At 43.3% G+C, this 19,648-nt stretch overlaps 2 protein-coding genes across 2 annotated transcripts; both read left to right on the top strand.

Annotated features, from left to right (window-relative positions):
* Positions 1-234: 234 nt before the first annotated feature.
* On the top strand, positions 235-16,316 carry srebf2 (sterol regulatory element binding transcription factor 2). Its single transcript, XM_014983113.2, has 20 exons — positions 235-631; positions 5,360-5,727; positions 5,800-5,992; positions 6,097-6,257; positions 6,929-7,081; positions 7,166-7,447; positions 7,523-7,637; positions 8,542-8,693; positions 8,792-8,996; positions 9,081-9,256; positions 10,293-10,542; positions 11,397-11,566; positions 11,655-11,826; positions 11,918-12,035; positions 12,140-12,249; positions 12,382-12,514; positions 12,799-12,970; positions 13,463-13,639; positions 13,807-13,918; positions 14,580-16,316. Exons 1-20 carry the CDS (start codon positions 541-543, stop codon positions 14,795-14,797), a joined length of 3,528 nt encoding a protein of 1,175 aa, XP_014838599.2. The 5' UTR covers positions 235-540; the 3' UTR covers positions 14,798-16,316.
* Positions 16,317-17,168: 852 nt separating this feature from the next.
* nol12 (nucleolar protein 12) lies at positions 17,169-19,436 on the top strand. Its single transcript, XM_014983115.2, has 6 exons — positions 17,169-17,354; positions 17,640-17,745; positions 17,822-17,870; positions 17,963-18,108; positions 18,195-18,301; positions 18,999-19,436. The coding sequence occupies exons 1-6, from the start codon at positions 17,245-17,247 to the stop codon at positions 19,192-19,194; spliced, it is 714 nt and encodes a 237-aa protein (XP_014838601.2). The 5' UTR covers positions 17,169-17,244; the 3' UTR covers positions 19,195-19,436.
* Positions 19,437-19,648: the final 212 nt, after the last annotated feature.

Below are 19,648 nucleotides of genomic sequence, written 5' to 3'. Positions count from 1 at the left end.
GTACTAATAAAATCCTCAGATTAGTTGAACCAAGCTAGATGTTTATTTACTCCCCGTCAATATTTCCAGGGTGGTGGATTTGACTCATGCGCTGGGTTTCTTTATAATAAGAAGACAGGGGGCGCGGTTTATTCAAATGACACACAAGCTTCTGATGGTTGACGTACTATCAGACCACAGTGAATGCGAGCCGCTCATTGGCCGAGGGCGGCTGGTCTCATGACAAGAACGGCTGATGCCTAGCCAATCAGGCCTCGCTCTGGGCCACAGAGTGTGTTTGTGAATGACGTAATTAGCGTAAAACAAGATGGCGTCGCCTTGGAAATAATTTGCAGTTGACGAGTTTGTAGGCGGTAAAGACTGCCTGCCGTCGGGCTTCAGTGCCGTTTAGAGGTTTTTATTGATAAAGGACGCGTCGTCAGATTAGATAAGACCGCGGAGGGCGTTGTGAAGCGCCCAGGTGGAGCCCACCGATCTCTTGTTTGTTCTCTCCTCCGACCCTCCGGTGACAGCCGGAGAGGTGAGCCGCTGACAGACAGGATGGATCCTGGAGAGTTCATCTCTCCCATGGAGACCATGGACTCGACTTTAGCGGAATTAGGGGACGAATTCACTTTGGGAGACATTGATGGTGAGTAGACCTACCGCTGTCAACACTGTTCAGGGTTGTTTACTAAACATTGGCCCTTTTCCATAAAGTCTGCCCGCTGTAAACATCCTGAAGACCCACCAGTCTGATACATGACAACCATTCTTTACTGTCAGAAGCATTAGCTATTTAATACTAAAGTTGGAGTTAATAATAATAATAATTTTCACAAATATATATATTTTTAATTATTATTATTAGAGAAAATATTGTCTGCATTTTTGTACTTCCTGTAATTATTCACTATCTTGAAGATGTTTATACACTGCTGTCAGTTTTCTTCTCTCTAGATGTGAATACAAAGATCAACACATATCTGGGTTTATTGTATTATTTTTTTATGTTTTAATGTAAGCAAAAAAAATCTGGGGGAAACATGAGATTAATGTAATAGCTTTTAAAAATAAGATTTTAAAAATATTTTTACAATATTTTAAAAAGGCATTGTTCATAAGGCATAACAATGCCTTATGAAATGTTCTGGCTTGTTGTTTCTTTCCTGTTTTCTGCAACTCTGCATCCCTTTATTTTTGCCCCTCTTCCCTTTGCCAAGCTCGTTCTGCAGTGATAACCGATCAAGCGCTGAACCCTCCAAGCTTGGACCCACTGAGCAAATTTGGCAAAGAGGAAAAGGTCTGAGCAAATGGTGGAGTGCTGGTCGGTGCAGCGTCAATAGATTTTCCCATTAGGATGGGCAGGTCCTTGTCTGGCGTTATTGGGAGTCGCCTATTTCTACACTAGCAATGGCAGTTTTAGTTTTGTAAAATTTGGAAGTTTTGTTTAGATTTTTTTCCTCGAATGCTTCAACAAACAGTATGCAGAGCTGGATTGGTATTAATAACATTCTTGTTATGCTATAGAAATGTGACAAAAATAATACCGGAAGGGAGTTCAAATCTAATCATATTTATTTCAGTCTTGACTAGAGAAACATGATGCAAACATGCTCAAGGAGACTTTGAGTTCTTTCAAATAAAGTAAATCTGTGCCTTTAAAGATCTTTCTTTTAATTCTGTCCTATCCAAAATTAAGTATGTCGTGTGGGTGAAGAGAAATGGATTTTTCGTAATGTCATCAGTGGCCGTAAAAATACATTCCTCGTCTTTCCGAGGTGAACCTCGTGACAGAATGAGCAGACAAGCAATCCGGGGCCGAGTTCTGACTTCCCTCTAAATGCTGATGTCAAAAGAGAGGAATGTGTTGATGGCGTGAAAGAGAAACGAAGGATGACGGGACTGACTGGCAAACCGCAGCTTCACACTTTCCTCACCTGACCCAACAGATTGAAACGCTGAGGCCTGTTCATTTGGACTAACTCTTGACTTGGTTTTAGGAATAACAGGAAAAGATTTCTAACTACTACTTCCAAAGAATTTGGAGAGCGTCCTTTGTTATTGTCAGCTCAACCGAATCGTTGGGGTCTAGAACGTGGACCAGCATGACTACAGAGTAACCTTACGTACAGTATGACGTCTGAGGTAGAAGCTAGCGAATATGTTTCTGTGGTGTTGGCTTATTTTAATTTGTGAACTCCTTTGAGTTGCGTCTATAATCTGCAGTCTTCCCTGTTTGTCACCTTCTGTCTGTTCTAATCTCCATTCAGTGATGCTGTTTGCTTTTTGATTACGCCTATTCCTTTTGAAGTAATCCACTGAGCTGCAGCAGGGTGTGTCTTTACTTGCTTCTATAAATGATTTGTGCTGAAAAATAATGAAGTAAATGGAAAAGTTAAGCAATAGTGCCCTCCTTCAACATTTCAATCCTTTAGATAAAGCTCAATCTAAAAAAAATATCACCTGATCTCATCTTGAATGTACTTTATTTGTTGTTCATGGAGCTCAAGCTAACACACAGCTGGCTGAAAGAAGGCCACTACAGTTTTCCTTTACTTGCAAGAAAAATGCATTTTGTTGTTAAGAATAGGGCTGAAACAATTAATCGGATTTATTTTGATGAATCGATTATTGAAATAAGCATCAACTACTTTAATTAATGATTAATCTGTAACTGCAGACTCAAAAAAGGCTACCAGAGCAGATAGCCCTGCTAAGCTAAGCTACGAGCTTAACCAGGTTGCTATACTTGTTAGACTCTTTAGCAGCTGCTTCTATTTCTCCTTAGGTTTATGAATAGCAATTAAAAAAAAAGTCATAGGAAACATTCTTACATATTTAATGATCAGTGTCACTATGGCAACATGGTCATTGTTCAAAATCTGATTCAGCATCAACTTGCTTTGTCTCATCAACAATGGCTTTAAAAAGGAGGAGGATGTCCACCATCAAAACAAGTCACTTCCTGTTTTAAGGGGGTGGAGCTAAAGTGATGTCAGCAAATGAGCTTGATGATGCTGCTCTTATTTTGACTACCATTTCCTCCATAGGGATCTGTTTTCACCCTGATAGATGCCATGGAAACAGAAGGGGGTAAATAATGGATGCAACATTTGGTGCAGCGTGTTCAGATTCTGAATGCCAAAACTTACACCAGGCCATCTGGATGGACATTTACTGCCCTTATGCTCACATCCGGTCCAGATCTTAATGACCGAGAAGCTAAATCTGTTTTGACTTGAAGAGCGAGAAAAATATCTGTTCGTCACTGTTAATCAATATCGATATTAATCATCGTCGGTGTAGCAGTAAATCCTCTCTCCGAGCAGCGTGCCTGACTGTTTTACAGATTCCAAAAATCAATAAAATGCTACAGAACCCGGAGAGTTTAGCTCCAACCATGTTGGGAAAGTTTGTTTTTCTGCATGCAGAAACATTTTTAAGGATTAAATCTCTGTATTTGCATTATTTGTCCTTCATTTTGTAATTTTTCAAATCTAACATTAACATAATCACAAGCAAACTGTGTCCTCTGAATTCACCTTATGACCTTAAATCATACATTTGCAAGTGTGTAGCAGCACAATAGCTGACACACAGATGTCAGTGGTTTAATTTGATCCCTTTCAGCTGCAGATGCACAGCAGAGTTGAAGGTTTGGGGTGAGACAGGATGTCTGCTGCTTCACTGACACTCGAGAGCATTGAAAGTTATTTTTAGCCAAGTTTACATGTTTCATAACCTGTGCTTGTTTTCTAGATCAGTTTCTCAGTTATAATCAAATCAGCTGTACAAATAAAACAAGGAGAACATCTAGAGGTTTTACAGAATCTGAGTTGATCTCACAAATCTAGGTTATAAATGTGTGAAACTAAAAAAAAAAAAAAAAAAACCAACAGAACAAAGGACCCAGCTGATTGTAAAGTAATAACAGTCCGGAGATTGGCTCTCTGTCTGCTGGACTGAGTTCAAGGTTAGCGGCTGCTGGTGACCCTGACATCCTACCCATCAGCCTTCAGTCAGGGAGTCTTCACATGACCTGCGGAAAGCTGCAGGTCCATAAAGGCAACAACGGCGCATCTAATCCAGCTCCTTTAAGGCTGGGAGAAAACTCCAGATATTTACCTGTAAAGGGAGTTCAAGATGTTCACAATAATGCCTGTCACGATAAGTGATTTTATCAGAGAAATGAATTGTCCCAGACATTATTGCGATACACGATAACATTGTTCTTTTGAAGCCATTTTCAAGTAATATAGTGATGATGGCACAATAATGCAAGTTTGTGCTCTGAAAGACCGGTGAATTTTAATCATGCAGAGAACATGTAAGACTGGAGGTGGAAGACATTTTAAATGTCCCAATTTAAACGCACAACCAAAACCATAAATTAAATGGTTTACAAACTCTCTAAACAAAATCAACCTTCAAAAAAATGTTAATCATCAAAATGGGAGCTATTGAGGTCATTATAATTTATCACGTACATTTGATTGATTTTCTTGTTTTCTTCTTGAATTCTCTACGTTTTTTTGACTTGTCATTTTATTTGCTGAAGTTGTTAGCGTAAAGACAGTAAACAATGCTCAGCCTGGCGGGGGCTCGAGTAGTCTGGTGGCCCGCCAGGCTTATAATGATAGCCTAGAGGTGATTTTGCATAAATAAATAAAACTTGATTTTTTACTGTACAATGTTTTTATCCCATTGAACAAACGAGGTAGATGTAGTGTTGCATACGATCAGGTATATGGATTATTTCTGGCATGTGTTCATATATTATAGTTACACAATGGTGTCTATCTGCCTTCTATAAGGGCCATCTAGATTAGCAGCGTTTTTCAAGGCTGATTGTTTGAAGGCTACTTTCGTATCAATTTATGAGCTGAACAGTAGCACCGCTTGCAGAAAGGTGCAGATTCAAGGTCACTGCTGACTCTTATCTTCCTGCAGAAATTGGAGATCTTAATAAGATATTTTATTATGTTCATGACATCCATTTATACACATGGTTTCACCCAGAAAACTTGCTAATCCTGCTGTTTGGGTGCTAGGGCAGTCATTAATTTGGTGGCCCGTCGTGTTTTTGAGTTAAAAAAATTTTTTTTAAAGTTGACAGGAAATTAGAAAATAACACTTGATAATTATGTGTTACTGAGAGATTGGAAGATTAATATGTGAACATTAACGATAAAGTTTTAAAAAATGCAAACGTTTCAAAAATACTTAAATAAATAACCAATGCTTAGACTGGTGGGGGCACAAATAAAGCCTGGTGGCCCGCCAGGCTTATAAAACACCGATGCATTTAAAATTCAACTGTGGTGGATTTTTATTCTTCTTTAAAATCTGGAACATTCCCTCATTTGTTTCCCCACAGAGATGCTGCAGTTCGTCAGCAACCAGGTGGGCGACTTCCAGGACATGTTTGAGGACCAAATATCCACGGGGGTCTCTGTCGTCGCCGCCCCCCAGCAGCCGGCCGTCCAGGCCCCGCCCACTCCCCAGACCCCAAGCGCCGCAGCTTACCAGACCTCCACCATGAGCCTCGTCTCATCCCAGACGCTGTCTCCTCAGACTGTACCCCTCACGCCCCCGCTGACCCCAGCACAGACCCCGACCCCCACCGCCACCCCGCCGGTGCAGCAGCAGCAGCTGACCCGCAGCCCGCCGCTGCTTCAACCGCGGCCCCAGCTGGTCCAGCCCATCCAGCCTCAGCCTCAGCAGACGGCCCAGGCGGCCATCCAGGTATTTAAATGTCCACCTCTTATTAGTTCTCCAGCTTGAAAACATTGTTAAAACATTTTTTTGTGACTGTAGATGCACACCCAGGGGCTTCCGCTCCAGACCCAGAACTTCCCGGTCCAGACTTTGGTTCAGACCCACACCCAGACGCCACTCCCCATCCAGACGCAGGCAACCCAGACCGTGATGATCGCCTCCAGCGGGGGCCAGTCTCGCTTCATCCAGAACCCAGTCATCTGCCATCAGAGTCCCGCTCCCAGTTTCCAAGGTGAGCACACTGTTTGTTTTTTTCTCTCTCTCTCTCTCTCTCTCTCTCTCTCTTTCTCTCTCTCTCTCTCCCTATTTTGAAAAGCGTCTTTGTTTTTCCTCCAGTCCTCCAGCCGCAAATGCAGAGCATCATGACATCACCACAGCTGCAGCCAGTCACCATTCAGCATCAGCGTGTTCTGACCCCAACAGGTCAGACCATCCAGACTCTCTCCGCAGCGCCCACTGCAGTCCACACCATGCAGCAGCAGGTGCAACAAGTACCGGTCAGTGAGACCTCACACAACATCTGTTTAGCTGTTTTTTGTGAAAAAAATTTGATATTTTCCAGACATTATTCACAAGTCTTTTATTCATCGTTTTTTTGCCTTTTATTCTTTCTTCCATTTTTCACCTATATTTTCTTTCTTTCTTACTATTTTCTCTTCTTTTCCTCCTTTTTTTCCATCTTTTTTCCCATTTATTTGTGTGTTCTAAGACTTTGTATTTTTGTGTTTTTATGATATATAGCAGTTTGAATCGCCTTGTTTCTAAATTGTGCTACACAAATAAAACTTGATTTGATTTTGATTTCCTTTTTCTTTTTTTCTTTTCTTTTTTCCATCTTTTGCTTTCTTTTACCTAATTTTTTATTCTTTGTCCTTTTTTTGCTTTTTTCATTTTTTCCCATTTTCTTTTTCCATTCTTTCTTCCTTCCCTTTTTCTCTTTTTTCAATTTTTCACTTTCTTGTTCTTTTTTTCCCCTTACTTTAATTTTATCCTTTTTACTTTCTCCTTCATATTTTTCTTCTTGTCCTTTTTTACTTTTAGATTTTTAAATTTTTTCCTTTTGTCCTTCTTTTTTTACTCTTTCACATTTTTTCTTTTTCCTGTCCTCCTCTGTTCATGATATCGATGTAGAAACCCTGCATGTTAAATCTTCTTCTCCTCCTCTTAGGTTCTGGTCCAGCAGCCTCAGATTCTTAAGACGGACTCGCTGGTCCTCACAACGCTCAAACCAGACGGGACTCAGGTTCTGTCCACCATGCAGAGCCCTGCAGGAATCACCACTCTGACCACGCCCATCCAGAATACGGCGCTACAAGTCCCGGTATGCAGAGCGACCAGAAATCTTCCCACATTCTCTCCAGTCGGTGACGATCGCTCCTGCATCACGTCTGATTTCTGTTCCCAGACCCTGATGGGCAGCAACATTCTGACCACAGTTCCAGTCATGATGGGAGGAGGAGACAAGCTGCCCATCAAGCAGCTCCAGCCAGGCTCCGCCCCCTGCGCTACCGCCGCCAGGACAAGTATGGACCAGAGCCCGATGTCGACAGGAGCGGTGGGGCAAGGAGTCGTGGTGAAGGAGGGCGAGAGGAGGACGACCCACAACATCATCGAGAAGAGATACAGATCCTCCATCAACGATAAGATCGTGGAGCTCAGAGACCTGGTGATGGGCAACGATGCCAAGGTGGGATCATAAAATACAAACACGCTTCGGTTCAACACACGCATACAAACTTACTTTGCCTTTTTCCCCCAACAGATGCACAAGTCGGGCGTGCTGAGGAAAGCTATTGACTACATAAAGTACCTGCAGCAGGTCAACCACAAACTACGACAGGAGAACCTCTCCCTCAAGTTGGCCAACCAGAAGAACAGTGAGGCTCAGTTTATGTTTCTGAGTGTGTCTGACCGTCTGCTTGACAGGGAGGATTATGTGATGTCAGTCGCAGCATCCGGACCTTCTTATTGGTACGGTAAATTCACAGGACTTTACAGGAGGAACAGAGACGAAATAAAAAGACCTCGGCCCATCCAAAAGTCAAACTAAGCAAAAGATGCAAAAAAATGACACATCATAAACAAATCCATACCGAGTCACAATCAGTGAGCTTGTATGTAGTTAAGTGAGGAAGCACGTAGGCCTTTGGCATCACACAATCTTTCCTGTCCAGCAGCTGGTCAGACCCTCTCTGAACCACGTATTAAGCCACGTTTTGTTGACATTTGGACTAGTGGTGTTGAAGTCGTCGTGAGTCGCTTTCCCGTCCATTTCAGACGATTTCCTGTTTCAACACTCCTATTCAAATGAAGCACCAACGAGAGACTGGCGGCATATCTCAGTTCAATAAAAAAATGCTGTTTTTATCCAGTTCAGATTTATTTTTAAGAACCACAAATAACATTGTTCAAAATATTTTCACTTGTCTTTGTGCCTCGAGTGGCTTTTGTTTAATTTTATTAGGAGCGAAGATGATGTTACACTGTGTGTGAGGGGAAGCAGTAATTTTACTCGCTTAAAACAAAGAGAACATGACGAGGAGTTTACGCCTCCAGGTGCTAACATGTTAGCGATTAGCATCCTTAGAAAAGTTAGCATTGCTTATCGAAAACAGCTTCGCCTGAGTGTCTTCTGTCAGTTTTACTCAGACATTTCCAAAAGTCTCAAAATGTCCAACTTGCAACATGTTCTACCAAAGACACTTTTACCAGCTCAGTCCTTTATTAGCCTGCATAGTTTAAGGTTCACAGCATCTTGAGGATCGATGCTTTGTGCCCCAGAGCCTGTGATCCTGTCCGAAGACGTCGACCTCAAACAGGAGGGAGTGATGATGTCTCCTCCGGCCTCGGATTCTGGCTCCGGCTCCCCGCACCAGTTCTCTCCGTACTGTGTCGACTCTGAGCCGGGCAGCCCCTTACTGGATCACCATCAGGTAAAGCATGCGGGGTCAGGATTAATGAAATGTTTAGATGTTATCAGCACCGGTTTCATTCAGAGTTTTGTTTTTTTCCTTTTTGTTGCGTCTCCCAGGTGAAGAGCGAGCCGGACTCTCCCTCCACGGTGGGAGTGATGGACCGTTCTCGGCTGCTGCTGTGCGCGCTGACCTTCTTCTGCCTGTCTCTAAACCCACTCCCTTCATTGCTGGGCTCAGAGGACCCGGGCAGCCGCGGCCTGGCGGCAGCCCACGTCCCCACCAGGACGCTCGTCTGGTTCCCAACTCACACGCAGGACTTCGGTGAGCAGCAGTCGCTCCCGCGTGCGTCGAGAGTTTGTGTCATCAGCTAAAATGACTTCTTCATGAAATCTTCTTGTTCTGCAGCTTCTTGGCTGCGCTGCCTGCTGCCGTGGGTGATTGTGTGGGTCCTGAGTGGGGTGGGGGCGCTGTGGGGCTGCGTCAGGGTGTTGTACCTGTGGGAGCCTGTCACACCCCTTCACTCGCCCAAATCGGTGTCCTTCTGGAGGCACCGCAAGCAAGCAGACCTGCATCTCAACCGGGTGAGTAGAGCAGGGAGTAGAAATGAGTTTTTAAAGGAGCGATCTTATGTAAAATCTACTTTTTTTTAGCTTTACATCATGTTATAATGTTGCAACTCTGCTAAAACGTTGTTAAAGGTTTGATAGAAGAGCCATGCTGTGGTTACCTCCTGAAGGCGGAGCTTCAGAAAGAGCAGGAGACAGAGGCCCAATTTCAATGCGTTAAATTACAAAGTCAATTTTCTTTAAAAGTCATATCTGAAATACAGTCTTTTTATAACAACTGAAGTCAACATAGTTAGTTGAATGTGCTATAAAGTGGCACTAAGTGTCTGGAAAATACATAATTCTGCCCCTTTAAGAATAAAAACAAAGCAGCAGTATTCACATCTCTTGATCTTTTTCACTTGTTAACAAAACTTCAATGTGTTTTTATTGGGGTTCATGTGATTCTCAACGTTTCTGTGATTGTTGTGCAGCTTTAGTTTTTATTCGGCTCCATTGGGTCAATATTTATTTTCCTGCAATAGCAGCTGCAGGTCTTTTGGCTGCAGTCGTGGTGTTTGCACATTCTTCTTTGCACAATGGCTCAAGTTCATCGGGTTTGGACTAATATCTGTGGAGATCAGTTTTCAAGTTATGCCAAAGATTTGTTTTTGGATTTAGGTGTGGACTTTAACACCGACATTGATGAGCCGTTCACACCCTCATCAATATGCTTCAATCTAAAAAAAAAAAAAAAACCATGAAGCAATGTGAAGCCTCTGCTTTTCACAATTATGCGCTGCTTTGTGTTTGCCTGTCCCAAAAATAAATATTTGCGTTTGTATTGTGAAAACATGTAGAAAAGTCGGGTTAATTTATTCCACCTACTGCTTGTGCTCGTTCTGTCGCTTGTTTCTGTTTTAATGTCTCGACTTGGCGTCCCTCCTCCACGTCTTGTTTTATTTTTAGCATTTTGTTCAAACGCTGTTTCATGTCTGAGTCATGACGCCCTCCACTTTTCCCCTGCGCTCAACACTGAGCGTCTCCTTTCTCCGCTCGTTCTCCGTTGCAGGGAGACTACACGGCGGCGATGGCCAGCTTGGAGACGTGCCTCTCCGTCTTGACGAGAGCTCTGCCCTCCAGCGGTCTGGACCTGCTCTGCTCCCTGTCCTGGAATTTGATCCGCTACTGTCTGCATCGCCCGGTGCCTTTCGGCTGGCTGGTCCACCAGGTCGGGGGGAAGCACGAGGGAGAAGAGGCGAGGACGAGCGCGAGAGACGCAGCGTTGGTTTATCACCAGCTGAGCCAGCTGCAGCTCACAGGTCAGGGAACAAAGTGAAGCGCAGAATCGGATTCGGCCGATAAGAGTTCATGCCCTACTGTCAACGGGGCGTCCTTAAAAAGTCTTAGGTTCACGTATCTGAAATGAAGGCCTTAAAATGTCTTAAATTTATTCAGTACAAAAATTTTAGTTGGCCTTAAATACGTCAATCACAAGTCTTGAATTTTGTAGTTTCAAGACTATTTACTCAGACTGAGAGATGGTTGTCTTAATGGTTAGCATTAGCTTCTGCTAATTTTTACATGCTTAGGGGTTTACTTCAGCTTCGGCTCGTTCTTTTAACATCCTTAGCACTTCTGCTAATTTGGTTACATGCTTAGCAGTTTATCTTTAGCTTCCTAACTATCTGTTAATAAACCCTTGTTAGCTAGCTAGCTTTTTTTGTGTCCGTCATTGGTAAAATGTTGGTCAGACAATGTTCTAGTGCAGCATGTTGATGTGAAAAGGCATCTTCCTTGTGTTCTGTGACTCTGGATGTGAGACAGTTGTCTTAATTGTTAGCTTTAGCTTCTGCTAATTTTTTTTCTGTGTTTAGCGGTTTAGCATTAGCAGAGCTAAGAGTCTTGTTTAGCGGCTGAGTGGTTAAACTAACAAATATTTTCCATTACAATCTGTTGCCAACCTGTGCGTTCTTGGCAAAAAAAGAGTTTGACACTACTTTATGAAATATGTGATATTCTTTTGTACATTTTTGTCATGCTGCAGGTCTTAAATTTCAGTCATCATAAGACTATGAAAAAAAAAGTCTTAAATTTGAGTTAGTGAAGCCTGTGGAGACCGTGGTCAGCAGCGTCCAGAGGGGATAAGTGTTTGTTTTTCCTCTCGTCTCTGCAGGGAAGCTGCCTCAGCGCAGCAGCCTGTGGGCTTTGTCTCTGTCTCTGAGCGCCGTCAACCTCAGCGAGAGCGCCCAGGGCAAGATGGCGCCGGCTCAGTTCGCTCAGATCTACGTCACTGCAGCGACGGCCCTGCGCTGCGTCCTGGGACACCGTCTCACGTTCCTGCCGGTGCGTCTCCTCTTCTTCTGTCTTCTATTGCTGATCCAAAAAAACCAAACCATCAGACAGGAACATCGTTCTGTCACCCGTCTCCCAGGGATACCTCCTGGGTTGCGCAGAAAGCGTGGCCAACCAGTCGGAGACCAAGCAGATCCCCGACTGCCTGCGCTGGCTCTTCACGCCGCTCGGCCGGCAGTTCTTCCTGAGCTGTGATTGGTCGGTGAAGTCGGACAGCAGCGATGAAGTTTTTACTTCTCAAAGAGACCCAGGTTTGTTCCTTCGCTCCTCGTTCTTTCCGCCTCTTTGACGTCATGCTTCTCTACTCACCCGTTTCTGCTTTGGTTTCATTTGGTTTTGCAGCCGACCCCGTCGCCCAGCTGCACCGCTGCTTCTGCAGGAAGCTCCTGGAAAGAGCCGTTCACACCCTCATCCAGCCGCAGAGCGACGCCGACGCAGGCGGCTGCAAGAACAACTTGGGGTGAGAAAGAGAGAGCTGACGACTCCCCGCCAGCGGGGTTCGGGCGATAATCATGTGATTTATTTGTTTTGTATAATTGCGTCATCTCATTTTTTTTTCCCCAGTGAATTCTCCAATGCCCTGGAGTTCCTGGAGTTGCTGAACAGCTGCACAGAGGACTCTCCTCCCCCCCCCACCCCCTTCACGACTCCTCCCACTCACACCGCCATTCCAGGTTTGAGTGACATCCAAAGAAACTCCTTACAAAGAACCACAATGAATATTTACTTGGACGATGCAGCAGGAACATGACCGTGTTTCCCGTGTGCTTCCTTTAATGTTCCCCCGTTGGTTTCCTCGTGGCCAGTGGGCGACCCGGTGAGCCGCTGGTGGGCTCTGGTGCTGAAGGCAGCTGTTCATTGGCTGCAGGGCGATGATGTCGCAGTGAGGTCCCTGTTGGCAGAAGCGGAGCGGATGCCAAGAGCTCTGCTCATTCTTGAGTGAGTATTAGAAACCAGCAGGATGTGTCAATTTTATCAGATTCATCGTCAGAATAACTGAAATAATCGTTAGTTGCAGCCCCAAATTTTGTCATTTTATTGTTTCGTTGTGTTGTTTGATTATTCTGGATATTTAAGGTGCCTTCCAGCTCCAGCCTTAAATGCTCTTTGGAAAGTTTATTCAGCCATTGAAAATTGTCTCCAAACAATATTCCCGTTCCTCGCGGTCATTTCTCGCGCTCCGGTGAATCCTCCTAACGTGTCGGTCTCCTCTCCCGTTCCAGCCACCCGCTGCCCAAAGCTGTGCTGCTGCTCTGCAAGGTGGTCCAGACGAGCCTGTCTCCTCTGAAGGGGGACGGCGTGGCGGCCTGCCTGTCTCACTGCGACCGCTCCAGCAGCTACCTGCGCTCCAGCATCTCGGTGCCGCCCGGCCCGTCCGGGAACTGGCTCAGCAAGGTGCGGCGGACGAGACCCGTCGGAAGCTCTCCACGCTTTCAGATTTAAGCTGCCACTCAACCGGGTTTCCGCTTGATTTTTGTTTCTGGTTATTATGACACAAACGCACTGCATGCTGGGTGGTGGAGAGGACAGGCTGGCCTGGGGCTTTGTGTGTGTGTGTGTGTGTGTGTGTGTGTGGGTGGGTGGAAGGAGGTGGCTGTGGTGCATTGTAGTTGCATTGCATGATCCTCAGTCTGAGTGCAATGCCTCTGCAGTGCAGTACAGAGGCCTCTCCGATCCGCGCCACGCCGCCCCAACGCTGACAATCAGCAACACAATGGCTGCTTGATTTCTGCCGCGCATGCCGGGGGTTTGGGTGCAGGAGCTTTTGGTGATGGGGTTTTCTCTTCTTTTTTTTTTTTTTTCTTTTTTTCCCCCTCCCCAAATTTCAATCAAACTTCTTTATATATATGTTTTTTCCTGATGTGGATGTTTGTGGTTTTATTTAAGGGGGTGGAGCTTCTCGTTTGTGATCTGCTGCTGACGTTACGGACCAGTTTATGGCAGCGAGGAGGCAGCAGCAACGGAGAGCCGGGTCCGGCCCCCGGATCCCAGCTGGCCGGTTTCCAGAGGGACCTGAGTGCGCTCAGGAGGCTCACACAGTGCTACAGACAGGCACAACACAAGGTGCACACACACACACACACACACACACACACACACACTGCTAGATCCACCTCCATGTGCACGCTACTCCCTGGGTAACACAGGATTTAAAGCAGTTTGTTGCTTTTAGGTCTTCAGTGAAGTAAAACTAACTATAATTTTTCTTTTTTTCGGGTTGTTCTGCCCAGGTTTTCCTTCATGAGACCACGGTGCGGCTGATAGCTGGAGCCAGTCCCACCAGGACGCACCAGCTGCTGGAGCACAACCTGCGGCGAAGGACCAACGGCTCGTACTCGGCTGGTACGCACACGCGCACGCACACACACACACACACACACACACACACACACACACACACGTTGACTACAAGAGTAGTGATGTATGATGGTGTGTTAGCGACATTGTAGAAAGGAAAAAAAGAGGAGTAAATTTGCAAAATTTTTCAGCTTTTGAAACTCAGAAATTTCTAATGTTTTTCTAGAAAATTTCAGATTGACCTCAAAATTTCTTTCATATTTTCAACTTTTTGAGCTCAGAAATTTCCTACTTTGTTTTTTTTTACAGAAAATTTCTGAGATCAATCTGCAATTTTCTGCAAAATTTACTTTTTTTTTCTATCAACAGTATGCTGTCGTAGACTGTGAAGTATATTTTGGCACCCAGAAATATATTAAACTAATGCATTATTATTATTATTATTATTATTCATGACTTGTCTAATTGGTTTCCAAACTACTCCCAACTCGACGCCATTGTTAAAAAACTTCACGTTTATACCGAAGTATTTTTGAAAGCGCAAACTCCAGTACTTTATCAATAATTGACAAAGCTATTTTTAAAAAATTTTTTAACTTTTACTGCAGTAATATTTGACCAGTAACGATGAAACCGAGTCCTGTATAAACCTAAAGCCAAACTGATTATTTCTTTTTTCTCCTCCCTGCCTTCGTGCTGCCGTCAGATGGCGAGTGCGTCGTCGGGGAGCGGGAGCGAGCTCACGCCATCCTCCTGGCCTGCCGCCACCTGCCCATGCCCTTGCTGACCCCGCCGGGTCACCGGGCCCGCCTGCTGGCCGAGGCCAAGCGGACGCTGGAGCGGGTGGGCGACCGTCGGTCGGTGCAGGACTGCCAGCAGATCCTGCTGCGCCTCAGCGGGGGAACCACCATCGCTGCTTCCTGAAGACAAAAAGAAAGAAACGCTGCTGAAACTTTTGTTTTCATGCTGAACAAAAAAAGAAACTAACAAAAAAAACACGGAATAGGGAAAACGGCTGATGACGTAATGGGTGAAATGTATGATCCCTACACATTTTCTCATTTATTGTTACAGTGCTACGGCTCCACCGTCTGGACAGTAGTGGTACTGGCAGCCTCCTTTTTAAACCATCGAACCAATCAGGAGCTACATCAGAATTTAGCTTCTTCATCCGCAAACGAGCCCACAAATGGATCCAGAGGAAACAATCCAGGTCCAGAGAAACAGGACAACGCATCACACGCCGATGCAGTGCAGATCAGTTTTAGGAGATGAAAGTCTTTCAGTTATTATCGGCACGCGGTGATGAGCAGTTAAATCGCTGCCTCCTTTTTAATTTGCAAGCTCCCCAGAGAGCGGAGGAGACCGGCTCGTTTTAACCGAGCGGCGCCGAGTGTTGTGTCGTCTTAATCTACCTCAAACACCGTGCAGTGGCAGCACTGTTCCATGCAGCAACATATAGGAAAATGAAGCACACGAGTTGGGCTCAAATTCGACTCTTTTACTCAACTCTGCAGACCTGCTTGAACTCGGCTCGTGGGATTCTGTGACGTCTGCAGATGTCGAGAAAACAAATTCCGGTTTTAGTAAAACACAATTAAGCAGATTGTTGCATTCGATATAGTAGTTGTATATAAGTTGTACATAGCAGTAGATTAAAAAGACGACGTCCTTTGCTTGAGACGATGCGCATTGACGCGTCGGTGAGGCGAGGTCGACCGTCTGAGCCTTCCGGGGAATCGCGTCGCTGCAGCGCGGCGGTTCCCTGGAAATGAGGACCATCTGAAAGCCCTCGAGCAAAACAGCATTTATGTTCTGTACAAAGCAAATATTTTCTTATGTTGCATCCATTAAGAAAAAAAAACAAAACAAAAAAAATCATCGACAAGTTGTATCTTTTTAAGTTTTTTTTTGTTCAATTAGCTTTTTACTTGTAATTATCGACGTGACGCGGCACTTTTTGTTGTCGTTTCTTCGCTCTGGGTATCTTATTTAATGGTTGTGTGAGATAAAAGCTTTTGGCCGGTCGGTTGTTATTGTTTTTGTATGTGCTAAAGCAGCATAGAGGGCCAGAAACTGTAATATCAAGATATTTCTATTGTTTTTATACAAATGTAGCCCCTTGTTTAGTCATGAAAGGGTTACTTCTTTCACGCAGATGTTTTTTTTTTTTCTTTAAGATGTGCAAGAATAAGGATAGGAAATTCTCCCTCCATTGAAAACAAGTTAATGTTTAATTAGTACTGAAAATATTTTTGTGTATATTTAGCTGCCCTGCCTGCTAAATGAATTGAACAAAAGGCAATGGTTCAGCTGGTATCGAGAGTTTTCTATTGATGTAATTGTTACTCCCCCCCCCCACCCCTCAAGATGTTTTATTGTTTGAACAATTTTTGTTTCATTTTATTGTTTTCTAATAAAACAGCAGAAGGTTGTACAGTCAGTGTGTTTTTTTATTTATTTTGTTGCCTAAATGGAGATCTATGAAACACACGTTAAAGATCTTTTCTCTGTGATCCACGCACCATTTTCCTTCCACTTTTGCTATTTCCTGTTGACCAGTAACATAAAAAACACTACAAAGCATTGAGCTTTGAGGATGTAATGGAGAAAAACATAAATGGTTATGAAAAGCTCTTTGCAATGCGCTAAAGAGAGGAAACATTGCCACTCGGTTTGACACTGTGGTGGGTGTTGGCAGATGTTCAGCAGGGCTCGCTGTGTAAAGTTCAATATTTTATTTCTCTCTCTCTTTCAGATTATTAATGTGGACCAAACCCATCTTGGACAGTTTAATTTCCTGACCCAGTATGAGCCAGGCTTCAGCTGTTTAAAATACAAGCCACAGTTTATCACTGTGAGATGCTTAGACTCCAAAATAAACCCTCATCGTCATCACACCTCCACCAACATGCCAAACAGTTGGTATGAGGTGTTTGCACATATCCTGTTGTTGGGTTATATCAGTGCATTTTTTGGCTAAATATGTGAGGCGTGTAACTGTTTAGGTGGCATGTTAACCAGACGATTGGTTTTGCTTATCAAATATGAAATTTCAACAACAAAAATCACTAATCAATCATAAGCTAGAACATGTTTCCAGTAGAGTATTATAGCTTGAATTTAGCTCAAATAGTTTCACAAAGGTCAAATAGTATTTTTGTAGAACTATTTTACATTTCTTATTAGTATGACGGTATATGTGGCGAAAAGTTTGACAACCATTAATCTATACTTATTACAGAAATTAAATTTTTCGTTGTTTGATGACGTGTCGTGACTTAGCGGAACACAGACTTACATGCGCGTGTTCCTTACCGGACATATTTTAGTGACGGAACCGTGAAACTCCGTAAACTCACGTGTACAACATGAAAAACCCAAAACACAACAACACTGCGTCGAAAAAGGCTAAGTTTAAGCCTGGCTCAAAGAAAAGAGAAAACAAATGCGTCGTGATGTTTGACGACAAGGACAGACAGTAAGTAAATATTACGCCACCCCCTGAAAATGTTGGATTTGTTAGCCAGCTGGCTAACATGTTAGCTTAGCATGATAGCTAGAATATTCTTGTTTTTGTTCATATTAACTCTATCATCGGGAACGTTTTGATAAAATTAAAGGGAATAATGTACATGTGGGTGAATACCACGTACAGTAGTGACGTTTAAACCCACAAGCTGACACTATTAAACCGGCTAACTTTAGCAAGTTTGAATACTAACCAGCTTTATTTTCTGTTTTTGTTCTCTCTGTTCTCTATCAGGGACTATCTGACTGGATTCCACAAGCGAAAAATTGAAAGGAGAAAAGCAGCGGTGGAAGAAATTAAAAAGAAAATAAAGGAGGAGCAAAGCAGAGTTAGAGAAGAAGTAAGTGTAATTAAAGAAGAAAAAAACAGAAAAAGCATTGGGTTGCAGCTTTTCAGCTCTTATTGTTTTCTCTCAGCGTCATAAGGAATATATGAAGATGTTGAAGGAGAGGGAAGAAGCTCTCGGTGAGTTTTAATGGAAGTATAATGTACCGTGTAATATTTTTTGTTCGTTTCAGTCACGTGATTTTTCTTCTTGTCTGCGTCTTCTCCTGCAGCGGATGCAGAGGACGAGCTTGAAGATGCGGTGATCAGCACCACGGAGTCTGTTCAGTACGACCACCCGAACCACACTGTTACCGTGACAACCATCAGTGACCTGGACCTCTCGGGAGCTCACCTGTTCAGACCTGCGACAAGTGATGTAAATGTTTACTACTATTCTATGTATGACACGATTTCTTGTGCTTATCGTTGGGACTCTGACATGTATTTGTTTGTGATTTGAAGGCTGATGAAGAGAAAGAGGACGACAACAAGAAGGAAGACAACAAGGAGGAAGAAGAGAAAAGACTTGCAATGCCAAAAAAACCAAGGGACTTGATCATGAACAAAAAGTAAGTTGAGCTTATTGAAGCTGGTCAAAATTGGTAGGACGATGGTTCGAATTATTTACACATTTACCAGATTTAGTTTTAACTTAAACATTTTTAAAACATGTTATTGTTTTGAATCTAGAGGAGGCTTGGAGATCATCACCAAAGATAATTATCAAAATGCAACGAGATGTTCAGCAATTAGAAAAATGAAAAGTAAAAATAAAATGTCCCCATTGTTTATGAAAAAGTAAATAGCTTTTGTTGTTGCACTTTTGTAATTTAATACAAATAAAACTATATATATATATATATATTTTTTTTTTCTTATTTTTTTGTTTTTGTAGTGAAAAACGTAACCATCTTTTAGTATTTACTAAAAAAAATTACCAGAAAAGCTGGCAGTTGTGAAAATAAAATTATGTACTTTTAATCATAGTTTTGTTACTTCTATTTGGTTTCAAGCTTAAGGAATATATAGAATAAATACCAGTTTTATAGCCTAATGAGTAGATTTCAAGTGGTAATTATGCATAATATCCCCTTTGAATTGCTTCATACTTCTGCCTTTATAGTGTTGTCATTTGTGACACATTAGCTACACTTGCTCAGACAATTTTTCTGTATTTTTTTTTTTTTGCTCCCTATAATAACACACTCATTATGTAATCTTCTAACGTCATATCTGCTGCCCCTCTCTCATTTTTTTGCGCTGCAGGATCCGCTCCCTCACGACGGCGCTCAGCTCGTGCACCAGCAAGCGGAGGAGGAAAGGGAAGCAGGAAGGCCGAGACAGACGAGGACGTCGGCCAGACAAGAGACCCGGTGTCACGGAGGGTGTACACAGAGGAGGGAGGACCAGCAAGAAACAGAGGCGGAGACAGACAGGGAAGAAGACAGACCATCTAGACTAAATGTTGTGTATGGGACAAAAAAAGAGGACATTTTATGTCAGAATCAGCTTGAGAGTCTGTGTTTTAAGCAGATGTTCAGCTGAATTCTCCATTTTGAATTCTTACAGTATTTGCCTCTGGAAATATCTTGTATATTTTTCAACAGTTATGAGTTTGTTTTTTTATGTAATTCACAAATCTTACTGTATATGCTTAAAGTTTGGGGTCACATGTAAAATAAAGTCGGTTTGTTCCGCTTGGGATTTGGTTCCTCTGCACTATTGTTTAATTAGGAAACCCGATGCTGTAGTCAACATCCTCTGCGGTGCGTCAGGAAACGGAGCCTCGGTCGTGTATTTCCTTCAAGCTCACTAATACCTTTTTGTATGTGAGCGTAGTCTAAAATGCCGCCATGTTTAGAGCGACATTTACTGCTCAGCCTGGCTCTGTAATGTACGTTAAACGCCCCCTAACT

Source organism: Poecilia mexicana, unplaced genomic scaffold (assembly GCF_051168715.1).
Source record: "Poecilia mexicana isolate PSO_F unplaced genomic scaffold, ASM5116871v1 scaffold_8, whole genome shotgun sequence".
In the NCBI taxonomy this organism is placed as follows: Eukaryota; Metazoa; Chordata; class Actinopteri; order Cyprinodontiformes; family Poeciliidae; genus Poecilia; species Poecilia mexicana.
Note: the sequence above shows the minus strand (reverse complement) of the source record. Positions and strands in the feature narration are given on the sequence as shown.

Bases quoted from the DNA above. Each gene is read 5' to 3' on its own strand.
- srebf2 (XM_014983113.2), top strand. From the start codon at position 541: ATGGATCCTGGAGAGTTCATCTCTCCCATGGAGACCATGGACTCGACT. The intron at 5,993-6,096 runs GTGAGCACACTG...TTTTTCCTCCAG, and splicing joins TCCCGCTCCCAGTTTCCAAG to TCCTCCAGCCGCAAATGCAG. The intron at 8,997-9,080 runs GTGAGCAGCAGT...CTTGTTCTGCAG, and splicing joins AACTCACACGCAGGACTTCG to CTTCTTGGCTGCGCTGCCTG.
- nol12 (XM_014983115.2), top strand. From the start codon at position 17,245: ATGAAAAACCCAAAACACAACAACACTGCGTCGAAAAAGGCTAAGTTT. The intron at 17,746-17,821 runs GTAAGTGTAATT...GTTTTCTCTCAG, and splicing joins AAAGCAGAGTTAGAGAAGAA to CGTCATAAGGAATATATGAA. The intron at 17,871-17,962 runs GTGAGTTTTAAT...CTTCTCCTGCAG, and splicing joins GGAGAGGGAAGAAGCTCTCG to CGGATGCAGAGGACGAGCTT.